This window comes from Phaseolus vulgaris, chromosome 5 (genome assembly GCF_051622355.1).
Source record: "Phaseolus vulgaris cultivar YP4 chromosome 5, ASM5162235v1, whole genome shotgun sequence".
Taxonomy (NCBI): domain Eukaryota; kingdom Viridiplantae; phylum Streptophyta; class Magnoliopsida; order Fabales; family Fabaceae; genus Phaseolus; species Phaseolus vulgaris.
In genome coordinates this window covers 34,214,750-34,228,899 of record NC_143502.1, presented here as the reverse complement: position 1 = coordinate 34,228,899, position 14,150 = coordinate 34,214,750, and the positions used below count along the sequence as shown (strand labels likewise).

At 30.9% G+C, this 14,150-nt stretch overlaps 2 protein-coding genes across 2 annotated transcripts; both read left to right on the top strand.

The window, feature by feature from the left end:
- The first annotated feature begins 1,773 nt into the window (after positions 1-1,773).
- On the top strand, positions 1,774-4,873 carry LOC137835463 (acyl-UDP-N-acetylglucosamine O-acyltransferase). Its single transcript, XM_068643985.2, has 4 exons — positions 1,774-3,700; positions 3,848-4,102; positions 4,272-4,391; positions 4,486-4,873. Exons 1-4 carry the CDS (start codon positions 2,630-2,632, stop codon positions 4,534-4,536), a joined length of 1,497 nt encoding a protein of 498 aa, XP_068500086.1. The 5' UTR covers positions 1,774-2,629; the 3' UTR covers positions 4,537-4,873.
- Positions 4,874-10,282: 5,409 nt separating this feature from the next.
- Positions 10,283-12,711, top strand: LOC137835462 (pentatricopeptide repeat-containing protein At2g20710, mitochondrial). Its single transcript, XM_068643984.2, has 2 exons — positions 10,283-10,658; positions 11,431-12,711. The coding sequence occupies exons 1-2, from the start codon at positions 10,398-10,400 to the stop codon at positions 12,652-12,654; spliced, it is 1,485 nt and encodes a 494-aa protein (XP_068500085.1). The 5' UTR covers positions 10,283-10,397; the 3' UTR covers positions 12,655-12,711.
- The last annotated feature ends 1,439 nt before the right edge of the window (positions 12,712-14,150 follow it).

The window sequence follows — 14,150 nt, the reverse complement described above, 5'->3', positions numbered from 1 at the left end:
TTCTAAACATATGGAATTGAAATACTTTGTCGTTAAAGAAGAAGTTCAAAAACATAGAGTGTCAATAGAACATATTAGCAATGATCTTATGATTGTTGACCCTTTAACAAAAGGGTTACCGCCCAAAACGTTTATTGGTCATGTTGTAAATATGGGCATTATGCCTACTAGTGAATGATGAATGTTGTTATTAATGCTTATTTGACACTCTGAGCTCATTGATAAATAAAGTTTCTGAAATTTATGTTTTCTACTTTATGTATATGCATGCAAATTATGTTGTAGAAAACAAATTATGTTGTTATTGATGAAAAATGACATTATGTTTGAACCTATTATGGATTTCTCACTATAAAGTCATATTAAGTTTGGAAAAATGATATAGTAGTACATGGAAGGAAATGTGTTGATTGAAATGACATGTAACCGCCATGACTCTTATTATTTCTGTATCCTTGATTTTGATTAATGATAGAACCAATTTATGTAAGACCTTTTAAATGCACATTTATGTAATTATTAAATCATGAAAGTATTATAACTCTCATGAGTCAAGTGAGAGAATGTAAGAAATTATGTAAATTAATTTCTATAATGTGAGAAATATATGTCTGATGATACCTAATGAAAACCAACATCTGATGGAGATTGAGAACTAAAAGCAATAGGGTTCTGTCTCTGCAAATAAACGCTGTCTCACTATTAGCCATCAAGAAAATGTGTGACAATAAAGTAATTGTCAAGAGATAGATTGGGACAAAGGAGATAAAGTAACTGCTCAAGTAGGATCATCATGGATCAAGGTAAGTGTCTATTCCTTCTTGATTGTATGAATATGTGTGAAAATCATGATGTGATAAGATCTATATGTGAACATGAATGTATGCGTTCATAATCATGTTTTAATTTACAAGAGTTTTTAGCAAAAGAAAACAAATTTGTAGATGTAGAAAAAGAATTTTGTAAGAGAAAAAGAGTTTAGAGAAAAAGTACAAATTCTTATTCAAAGAAAAGAAGAGAAAGAAAGAATAAAAAGAGTGGAGGAAGAAAAGAAATAAAACAAAAAAGAAAGGAGGAAGTAAAGAGAGAAAAAGAGAAGAAACAAGAAATGTTAGAAAAAAATCAAAAAGAATACATTACCAAACTACTTAATGTCAATTAGGTCTAGAACGACACATGTATTAAACAAACTCGACATTTATTTTATTTTATTGTAATTGCTAATCTTACGCCTTAAAACTATGTTTTAAATATTATTTGACTGATTTAATTATTAGATTTGATATAAAACGACTATTGTTTGACTAATTTCCTTATTAAATTCAATAAAAAATAACTAAAAATTATCTTACATATCTATATTATAATATCTTTAATGTTAGACTAATATCATTGTAATACAAATTATTTTAATTTGATTGCTAAAAGACCATCATCAATAATATTTATAAAATATAATTATAAAAACATAAAATTGTTGTTAAGACTTGTATGCTTCTTCTGGTTCCCACTCCTCACCTACAAAAATGACTTATTTATTATCATGCAAGTTTCTTTAATTCCTTTTTTTAATTACAAAATGAATAATTTTAAATTTGTTTGTTTTTTATATAAGAAATTGAGAATAGAGAAGTAGGGCATAACTGCATGCCCTGAAATTTGTACTTTCATGATTCATTTCATTTAAATGAGCTGCCATATTTTTTATTTTTCATTATTGTTCTCCATTTAGCATCATCCTTTATCTATGATTGTTTTACTTAAAGAAAAAAAAAACACAAAGGAATCTCTGTTCAAAATTCGAATCTTCCCAATTTCGCCTTCGCTCCAACCTCCTCCAAATAGAGACAGTTGTCGCAACAACGTAACAAGTTAATTAATTAAAATTAAAATTAAAATTAAAATTAAAATTAAAATTAATGAGCTTGTGTGAAATTGAAATGACTCTTAAATTTCTGTTAATATTAGTTTGGTGTTTCAGTTTGTATCAGCCTTTTCATCTTCCTTTCTTCCCTCTCCTATTTCCCTCACTTTCTCTATCTCTTTCTCTCCAAACACCTTCCAATTCTTCCTGCGTGCTCTGCAATTCATGGAGATGTCAATGGAGGATTCGTGCTCCAACGAGATTCTCTCCATGGTTCTCGACGCTTTCCTCAGACGCGGACGATCTCCACGATTACCGAGCAGTTCTATACCGATTGCGCCTCGAATATCTCCTTTTACGGCGTCGTTTTAAGGTCCTTTTTTCCGCTTTCCAAATTTTTCCATCGCGTTTAGTTTTTCGCTGTTTAAACTCGGAATTTGGACAGTAGGATATCATTGACTCATGCTTTGTTTCCCATTCGTGAAATCATTTGTTCTTAGTGACTTAGAGTGGTTATTTATCTCTGTGCGAACTTTGGATATAGGGAAATTTTCCGTTGGTTAGTATCGGAAATTTTCTATTATGCTATTTTAGGGTTTGCAACGGAGTCTGTGGTGTCTCTGAGACATTGAGATCTGGAATACTGCTAGGAGTTTCGTGGTTTTAGAATTTAGGAGAGGTTCCCGTTGTCTCTGTTTGTTAATTGGTTGTTGGAGATTATCTGGTGTTGAATTTTGAGTTTACTGTTTGTTTGGGAAAATTTGAATGGCTGGGAAGTTGGAACTGGGGCCTCTTAAGTCTGATGTTTCCAATCCGAAGGAACAAGCGGCGAGAAAGATACTGAAAATTGTGAGATCTCAAGGGCATCCGTATGTTGAGTTGCGTGAGAATGGAAAAAAATTCATTTATTTCTGCACTTTGTGTCTTGCACCGTGTTATAGTGACGATGTTCTGTTTGATCACTTGAAAGGTAATCTTCATAAGGAGAGATTGTCTGCTGCTAAGGTTACCCTGCTAGGACCGAAACCATGGCCTTTTAACGATGGTCTTGTTTTCTTTGATACTTCTATTGAAAGTGATAGAGACTTGGAAGTTGCAGATAGTTACCGAAACAGGTTGTTGAAATTTAATAACAATGACAATAGTCTTGCAATTGTTAAGTTTGATGAAGGGGTTCAGTCAAATGCTGAACCATGTTCGACTGATGGCATGCCAAATGATGAGTGTGGACTAGTGATTCCTCATTTGTTGATTAGAGATGAAATATTTGATGTAAAAGTCAGCGAAGTGGGCTTGGGGAAGATTGCTGCAAGATTCCTTGAGAAGTGCAGTGCGTTGAGTGGGATTAAAAGAATATGGTGTGAATGGTTAGGAAAAAAAGGTAATGACCAACAAGATGGTGTTGAGATTCTAGAGCATGATTTTGCTATTGTAAATTTTGCTTATAATTATGATCTGGGTCGGTCTGGTTTGCTTGATGATGTCAAGTCATTGCTTCCATCTGCTTCTGGTGGCAGAAAGGGAAAGAGATCGTTGTCTGACTCTGATGATATTAGTGATTCTTTATGCAATCAGTATGATTCGTCTGCAGAAGAGTCTTCTGATTCAAACAATTCCAGCGCACCATTAACACTAGATCAATTCAACAATCATCATGTTTGCACAAGGTTCATTTCAAGCAAGGCTGTGAGGAAAGAATTGAGACGGAAGCAGCGGCTGGCAGCAGAGAAAGTATGTAACATCTGTCAACAAAAAATGCTTCCCGGTAAAGATGTAGCTGCACTTTTGAATTTGAATACTAGAAGGGTAGCATGCAGCAGCCGGAATAAAACTGGGGTAAAGACATTTTATTAATGTTCTGATTTCAGATCTTGTTTTTCCATATTGGTTTGTTTGATAATAATGAGCTTGAGATATTTAAACTTCATTATGTTCATATTTCATTTACCAAATTAGACAGTTTACATTGGCATATGTCTGCAGGCATTTCACGTGTTCCATACATCATGCCTTATACACTGGATAATCTTGTGTGAATTTGAGATAATCACAAATCATTTAGTTCGTCCAAATGTTAGACGAATAGTGAAGAGAAAGATTGCGTCAGATGGTGAGAAAATTGGAAAAGAAAAAGATATAGAAAAACATATAAGAACTGTATTCTGCCCAGAGTGCCAAGGTACTGGTATGGTCATTGATGGAGATGGGGTTGAACAGCCAGAATTTTCTTTGTCTCAGGTTTGTTTATTATATTGATAGTTCTTGCTTAATTCTCCAGCTTATCTATCAAATACTTAAATTCAATCTTTCTTTAGCACCATTGTTTCTGTTCTTGGTAAATACTTGTCATGTGTTATGAAAACAAGTTTACTTGGAATTTATCAGATATTGCCTAATCTTTTTGCAGATGTTCAAATTCAAAATAAAAGCATGTGATGCACGCAGAGAATGGATGAAGAGCCCCGAAATTTTGCAGAATTGCTCAACTGGGTTTCACTTCCCTTCACAATCAGAAGAGATATTTGAGGTCTTTAATATTTCTGCATTGATTTTAATTAAAATATTAGATGTTCAATTGTATATCATCTTTAGTAAATTTATTGTGAATGCTTTGGTTTCAGGAAAAAGTGGAACCCATAAATTTGCTGCATTTTTATCGTGCTGATGTTTAGAGTGGGCAACCGAGTAAATGTTTCGTATACATCTAGTGTATTTTCAAGAATTGTGTGTAACTTTTTAGGTAAATGTTCGTTGATAGACTGGGTTATGTACCCCGTAGATAGTGCCCAGATTAAACATTGTGTATACCTGTTGCTAATGAGTTTGTGTGAATGCACATTGTTCACAATGTACATTTGTACATGATACAGAGCAGATATCTTGGTAGAGTGCCACCATTGTTAACTCACCTTTTATTTCTGTTTTATTGTGGCCAATACTGTAGTTATCTTTGTGAACAGTGGATTACAAGCAACTATTAACCAATATCAATCCTGTTTTATCACAATACATTAAGGTACTTTACGCTGAATCTTAAAATACAAGAATGACTTGTAACTAGTATATGTGGTTTTTTCTTTGTTACTTTATCCAACATTATGTAGTAGAGAGACAAAAGATTGAATTTGTATTTCTGAAGTTATGCAGATCTGTTCTACTAGTTAATTTTATTAAAAGTTCTTTTCATCTCCCTTTGGAGTGTATGTTATTTGAAAAATAATGAGATGGAAATAGAAAAGTGAGAAAATGGAGATTAGGGGTGGCAAAACAGTCCGACCTGCCAGTGACCTGTCAATAGTGGATTAGGGCGGGTTGGCTAGATAAGGTTATACAGTTTCAAATTGTTAATCTGTCTTGTTATAGAGTAGGTTGAGGGTCTGGTTCACCACTTTTTATTTTGTTTGTTTTGCATCTCTTTATTTGGTTGTAATCATTCATATAGCTTTTTAGAGAATAAAAATGTAAAAAAAAAATAATAATAAAATTGAATCAAACTTTAATATTCTAATTAAAGAATGTTTAGTGTCTAACAAAATAAAGAAAATATTAACAATACTTCAATGAATTAAATGATGTATAAAGAAATTAATATAAATAAAGTTCTATATAAAACATTGACCCTACCAATAATTTTAATTCCAAAGCATGAAATCTCTTTTAAAAGTGTCAAAAATAAAGAAGGGTGGATTGGTGGGCTAGTTCGCCCCACCCTTAGCCCACCAGATTGGTGAGTTAGGCAAGTCATATCAATACAAGTTGACAGGTTCAAAATGTTAATTTACCCAGCCTAAATGAGATGGGCTGGTAGCTTGACGATCTGGCCTATTGGGTCTGACCCACTTTAGCATCCCTAGAAAATATGGTGGTGTTGGTGCTAAGTGATTTTTTTAAATCTTCTATTTCGATCAAAGGATTATTGTAGTTGACCCGTCTTATTTGTACAAGTTATTTTCATGTCTCATGAATATATGATGACAAAAAGTTGTGTTAAGAAAATTGTTATGGATATTGAACTTGTATTTCAATGTTTAATACCAAAAATTGAAAAGAGGAAATCTACTATCTTTTAGAAAGTATTTTTTTTACATGGTTTATTTCACAATGCTTATTATGGTTGGAGTTTTTTCCTACATGAAGATTCCCCTCTTTGTTTTTTTCCTTTACTTTGTTTATTATTAGAGTTTTTGAAGGGCTTACTTTGCCTCTATTCTTCATTCATAGCTTGGGTTTATTTTGGATTTTTAAGAGCCTCTAATGTTGGTGTATACGAGAAGAGCTCATCAACAAAACTTTTCAAGGGGCTCAGACAGTGCCTTGTTGGATATCTTAATTTATTATTTTCCACTTTAGAGGAATATCATTTTGGTAGTTTGTCGTGCTTATGCCTGTAAAGTAGCTCATAGACAACATGTGTATTAACATTTTAGAGAAATTAGGGGTGAGTGGAGTGTTTACATGAATGATATCCCAAAAATGGATCATTAGGAGGTACTGGGGAGAGGGTTTTCAATACTTCAACTTAAAAAAGACATTATGATGTCATTGAACTAGTCAGATGTTTGTTAATTCAATTCTGCTTCCTATATCTCCCTCTAAATAGAAGAATTGGGATAACAAGGTTGAGTAGAAAGTTTCAAACTCGATAAACATAACATCCATGGTTACATATGTATGCTAAGTGGTGGGTTCATAATAATCTCTCTTTTCATGTATTCGATATTCTAAAAAGGGACAATGAATAATAGCACAATGATAAAGTTTTGTTCATTGGTTCTTATGTAAATGACAACATACCTAAAAACTCGTGGTGAGAGCATTTGTATGGTGTTAACAATACAAAAGAAAACAAAATAGTATAATATTAAAGTGAAGAACTTTTGATGACATTTTGTTAACGAGATACAATAGTGACAAAACAATATCCATCTAATGTTTTTAGGTATATATTCAATAATATGGAGATAAAAGAAGTAGGTAGTCAAACTTGTCCTAAATTTATAAGGTCGTATGTATAGATATGTGTTTATTTCTTCTTTAAGAGAGATAAATTCAATTATAGATTATAACATAAGAGTAATTATGTAGAAAAGTTATATATCTTTTTATATTTTTTAAAATTATGTTATTCATTTAATGCAATTTTTTTAATAAAATCACGTTATTTATTTTGTGTACAATGTATATTTATATTTTAAAATATAAAAGAATCTTGTTTACTTAATCCATACAATTTAAAAATCGTTCTAATATTTTATTGTTTTTGTTTGGACCAGGAATGTCTCATTCAGTTGAAAGCTATCGGTCTTCAACTAAAAGTGGAGGGTATATATAAAAGGTCCTCCTACCCTCAAGTTAGAACTTGGTATACGGTAGTTGAGAATGATAAATGCGTATATTGACATGATGTTGATCAACTTATTTATATTGGACCCTTATTCTCATGGATTTAGATTAACACATTTTTTGTGGTTAATTTTTGTATAGTCAAACACCAAATACGATTTCTTAATTAATTTTATTCTTAACTCGTCCTAAAGTGTCAAAATGTATTCATTTAAATAGTTAGTTAGGTGTAAAAGTTCTCAACACCATCCAATAAAAGTACTATAAAAATAAAATATGTGGAGAGTATAAATATTTGTAAATATATACACAAAATTAAAATTATCAAAGTTAAAATTACCATAATTTAAAAGGCATATTCATAACTTTCTGATTAAAGTCCTTACATAAATCAATTTCCAACACATCACATCCTAACATTGTCATATGTTAAGTTGCAAACAAGTGCAGAAGCCGCGACACAGCAAACATGAATTAATCAATTGGAAAATATTACAAATTACAATGAAGTCTGACATGAATCAAGTCACAAATTTGTACAGAGCTGCCATGCAAAAACTAATTAAAACAAATTACAAAAAACTATATCATGGTATTCTCCAATCAAACAAATGGCAAAGCTATATATTGAGAATTAATACAACTATTAAACAGTTCAGCTGCAACTTTATATGCCGACAAGTACAAGAAGACATACACGCAATCCCAGTTCACAAAGCTAGCGGGCACAATTTAGTGCATGGTGACTTTGTTCCAAACATCCACATCCACATACATATACATTACATATGTATATGATCAATTCACAAAACATGTCAAAAAGTTAATTATAGCCACACTTACACCAAAAAATGAAACGTTATTACATGCACCAAAGCAGAAGGTTGCTATGTTTGGTAATGTTTGTGTTTGTAGTTGCTTCGATCATGGAAACTTCATTGACAGAAGGAAGGGAAGTTTATCATTTGAATGATATAGGAAGATCCAGTAGGCGAGTAGATATTGGAGGAGATATGAAAAGACTTGGGACCCTTGCTGGCTTTCTTCCAAAAGGTCTTGTGCCACCTTCTGCGCCAAGTCCTGACATAAACTGATCCATGCCACTGTCCATTTTGTCTGCAATTTACACGTATAATCTTGTTAAAAGATTCATGCTATCATCAAATTATTCTTTAAATGTTCACATCTAGTGGTTTGATTTTCTATTCATTCCTAAATACAGTTATATAATGTATAAACTTTGTCTGCATTCTTTATTTCTGAGTTCTGATATGTATACAATAACTTGTACAATTTGGTGTTTTATCTCTCTCCATGTATCACCTTTAAAATAGTTTATATTTCTTTTATTGCCTTTTCTCTATGAATCATAACTATTTTTATAAATTATTGTGATATTGTGAAATATCAACGATGGTTCATGACCCGTAAAAATATGTCTCTTTCGAACAATGTCCATCATAGAATACAATATAAACTTTATAAAACTAAAGGTGTGTTTAGATTGGGGAGAGGATTTGAGGAAGTGGATTTAGAGTGATTTGAGAGGAAAGTGTAAAGAAAGTAAGGTTGTTTGAATTAGGATACATTAGAGGATTTGTGAGGAAAGTTTATTGATGTTTGTGTGTGATAGGATGGTTGTAAGAAAATTTTTATACTTTTAAAATGTATAAAATGTAACTTTACAAATTTACCTTTTTCTTAAAAAAATATTTTTCATCAAAATTAAAATTAACTTTTATTTTTGCTAATATTATTATTTAATAAATTTATTTTAATTATTATTAAATATGTAATTTATTTTTATTGTTTGTAATTTATTTATATTTTAATATAATTATTTATAAATTTATTTCTTTATTATTAAAAAATATATTTATATTTATAATTTATTATATATAATATGATTAATTATGTTATTTTATAATAATTATTTTTTCACAATTTTGATTATATTTTTAATATTTAAATTATAATTTTATTTTAAATACAAATAATAATAATTTAGATTTAAGATAAAAAGTGTAAACAAATAAATTAAAACTAATTAATTAAGTAAATATATATTTATTTAGTTAATTTTAACTTTTTTCGCAATCTATCAAACAAAGTTGTGAGAGAATTTTTTTTTTCAATTTTCGTGTAATTTTAACTTTTTAGTGCATTGGTATCTACGTTTTCCATACAAACAGTGAATACATCATTTTCTTCCCTGAAACAAACATGACTTAAGGGCCTGTTTTTATATAGGCGAAGAAATGCAAAGATTGGTGAGGAAAGGAGAGAAAGTTAGAAAAATAAGGCAGAATTGAGGTTAAAACACGAAAAACGATAACAAATTTTGGTCAAAACTTTTTTTGCTTGAAGGGATTTGAAGAGAAAGTTGATAATATATTATTTTTTTATAAAATTTAATAAAATTTATGTTAATTATATATAAATTATATTTTAATATATACATATAACATTTATAATTTATTTATTAATTATTAATATTAATTTTCATATTATAATAAAATAAATAATAAATAATAAATAAAAGATTAATTTAAATTTAAATTATTAATTTTAATAATATTTAATATTATTTTTTTTATTTGAATCTATTTTTATTTTAATATATATTTCTAAATTATTTTATAATATTTTTAAAATTTATTATATTTATCAAATTTGTAAAAACTTATATTTTATACATTTTACATTTTAAAAAAATAAAAAATATTTCACAATTATCACATCACACACTAACTTCAATAAACTTTCCTCACAAATCTACTATAACATATCTCAATCCAAACAAACTCATTTTCTTCTCAACTCACTTCAAATTCACTCCCTCAAATCTTCTCTCCAATCCAAACACACCATAAAAGAAAAAATAGTACTTAGCATTCAAGTAAAGAAAAACTTAAATCAATTATATGATATTACTTAGATCAACGCCACAAAAGTAATATGCAATAATGTTCTTAAAGATTAAAAAAATGACACAATTAAAAAAAATTAATGAATGCTTTAATTTATTTTTCAAATGAACATTTAAAATAATACTATCATATTGAATATATTTTTGGGCATCTCGAACCCAAAAAAAAGAAGGAAAACTCATAAAAAGAACATCTGTTCTGCCCTCTCGCTGTGTGTGTACTGAAAGCTAGGTAGCGCTGAGTGAAGAGAGGGAAGAAAAATGATGCTAATACGGTCAAGATGCAAACTTTTGAAATTTTTTGGCATTTCCGTTTCTGGGTCTCTTGGAATGTGCATGTACACGACGGAAAGCGTGTTGGCAAGTCTTGAAAATCGCGTGATGAAGGTTGGGGACCCTGTGAGTCCAGTGAGTTCTATTCTGAACCAATGGGTCGAAGAAGGCAGAGAAGTCACCTACTTTCAGCTCCATGGTCTTGTTCATCGCCTCTCTCAATCTCGTCGCTTCTCTCATGCCCTTGAGGTAATTTCACAATCAACTTTTTCATAACAAAAATCATGGACTTTTAAATGCATAATATTTATGGATCCTCGTGTATTTTTCATAATTCATGGGTCAATGGAGTGTTTAGGTTATGTTTGGACTGAGGGAAATGGTGGAGTGGAATAGAATGATACCTGGTTTTGAGGTTTTGTTTGGATGGAATGTATTAACCTGTTACAATGCATTCCATTCAATTTACTTTTACTCCCTATCTTCATGGAATTATTCTTTTTGTTTCACTTGGTTCCTATACTTGTTGCCATTTTAGTTTTAGTCCTATTAAGTTTAAGTTCCTATCCTACACTTGCATAAAATGTTAAGTTTTGGTAGTGATAAATCGCTACAAAAACTATGTAAGGATTAAAGTTTATATTTTTTTAGTATAGGAACTGAAACTTAAATGGGAAACTACTTAGACCAAATGACTAGTTTAGCCTAGTTTTGTTTTTCCATACAATGAAATGATAATTTTATTCTATTCCATTTTATTTCACTTACTGTTAGATACACAAACATAACCTAAGTCTTTTAGTCTTTCTGGTTTTTGATGATATAGAGAAGCTGAATTGAGAGGTAGAAATCCAAGTTATGTTGAATTCTATTACTAGTTGTGTGGATCCTTGTGTGCTTATTTCTTATTCAATATATTCTGATGTATTGTATTTGACCCCTTTAAAATCAAGAATCAAGGAAACATGCTTTTAGTTACTTAGTTTTTTTATTAGAGTGAAGGAAATATGTTTTTTGTTAGGTGATGGAATGGATGAGCAATGAAAGGAACTATGACCTGTCTCCAGGAGGCATTGCAAAACAGATAAACCTGATATCAAAAGTACAGGGTCTTGAACAAGCTGAGAGATATTTTAGAAGCATCCCTGATGCTAAAATTGGGTTTAAGATATACGCTGCACTTTTGAGATGCTATGTGAAACATAAATCTCTGGAGGAAGCAGAGGTTGTCATGAAGAAAATTAAGAAGTTTCATCCTCTGGATATAACTGAGTGTTATAATCTGATGCTGAAACTGTATGCTCAGATGGGTAAATATGACAAATTGGATAGGTTGATGCTAGAAATGAAAGAGAAGGATATCTGCAATGCCAGGACATATGCGATTCGGTTAAATGCATATGTGGCCGCCACAGACATAGAGGGGATGGAGAAGTTTCTTATGCAAATGGAAGCTGATCCCTTGGCAACTGTGGACTGGTATACATACTGTAATGCAGCAAATGCTTATCGGAAAGTACATAACATCGAGAAGGTCACGGCCATGTTAAAGAAATCAGAGCATTTAGCCACAGGCAAGACTAGGAGACTTGCTTATGAATCTATTCAAACTATGTATGCTGTTATTGGGAACAAGGATGAGGTTTATAGGCTTTGGAATATTTGCACAAGTCTTAAAAGTTTCTGCAACTCAAGTTACATAAGTATGTTGAACTCTTTAGTAAAGCTAGATGACATTGATGGGGCAGAGAAGATTTTTGAGGAATGGGAATCTAAATATGCAAATTTTGATTACAGAATTCCAAATTTGATGATCTGTGCTTATTGTAAAAGGGGTCAGTTTGATAAGGCTGAGGCCTTTATCAAACGGCTTTTGGATGGTGGGAAGCCATTAGATGGAAGAGCGTGGGACAAAATGGCATGTGGGTATCATGCAGATAATGATATGGTGAAAGCAGTTGAGGCAATGAAGAAAGCTGTATCAAGAAATCTAGCAGGAAGGAAACCAGATCCTATTACTCTAATTGCATGTGTTAAATACCTGAAAGAGAAAGGAGACTTGGATTTAGCCCTTGAGATTCTTACGTTATGCATAGAGAAAAGGCATATCTCTGTCACTTCCTATGATGGATTGGTAAGTTATGTTCATAATAAAACCCCAGATACTGAACCACTTGATCTTATTAAAGGAGATTATCAAATGTATGAAAATGGAAGCACTCAACTTCTTAATAGGGAGAACTGATTGTTGAATATAATTACTTTTATATTAGTAAAAGAATAAGATTCAATATTTTTTTTATTGGATATCACCTGTTAAATACCGATTTAAGTACTAATAATATCTTTGTCAATACTTAACCAAATCTTGTATTTAGATGTGGTATCTCATTAAAATAAAAAAATATTTATGGAATATATATAAAAGTGCGGCTCATAAATAACATTCAATTTTCACTATAGTGTATCTCTTGCACTTTTATGGGCAAACGTCTAGTATAAATCTTTTATGAACGTGTATTTCTTACATTTATGAAAACACACTTGTAGTCACATGATCAAACATTTAGTGCAATCTTTCACATGCATGTGGACACAACCACAGTCTATGATTGAATCTTTAGTGTAATTTTTTCACATGAGTGTATCACACTTATGTGAACGCAATCACAACCTTGATAATCTCATCTACATTTTTTTTTTGTCTCAGCATGTCTCCTGCACCTCGGTGGATGAAGGTTCACCTTGCTGGTGAAACCTTTTTTTCAATTTTCTATGAGTATATATAACCAAACCTCTATGATTAGACCTTTTATGCATTTTTTCTGCATGTGTGCCTCTTATACTGATATGAATGGAGCCACCTCAACTGGTTCCAATCCAAAAATAAAATGATATGGACAAAAGTTGATTAAAAAAATGACTACAAATATCTCCTCCTTATTAAATTTTACATATCAAATATATTTATGTTGTGTCATATTGGTATTTATCTATATTTGTCACATGAAATACCTATAAATGATGAGATGCAAAAAGTTATACTCATACACATGACAAAGTGCAGATAGTTAATTTTACATTAACAAGCTCAATCACAAGTCAAATTTAAAAAGTAGCTATATGTCGCATTATGCCTTGAATATTTCTAACTTGTCTCTACAATTTAAGGATCTTCAATTCATGTTTCTTGTCTTGAACATATTTAGTTCAACTCCATGCTTTAAGCATTTGTAGCTTAGCTTCACACCATAAGCATGTTCATCTTAGCTCATGTTCATCTTAGCTCACACCTTGAGCATCTTTAACTTGTCTTATGTCTTAAACATCTCTAATTTCCTCTTGCCTTAAGTATCTCTAGCTTAGTTCTCGTCTTTAGAATCTCTAGCTTAGTTCACGCCTTAAACATTTATAGCTTGATCTCATGTCAATAGCTTGATATGATGCCTTAATAAATTTTTTATTAAAGTATGAAAATGTGTTTCATTTGACTTTATTTCATGAACATCTCAACCCGACTCTACAATATTTTTAACTCGACTTCATATCATAAGAATATATAAAAGACATAAAAGAAATGTTATATTATTAACAAAAACTTAAATGAATTTTCTTGAGTTGCTCTAAAAGTTGTATGTTGAATTATATGAAGAACTTAAATACTCCCAACAAATACTAAGATTAAAAAAGTCTAAAAGCTCTTGGACATCACAAGTAGTATGCTCCACTGAGTCATTTGCA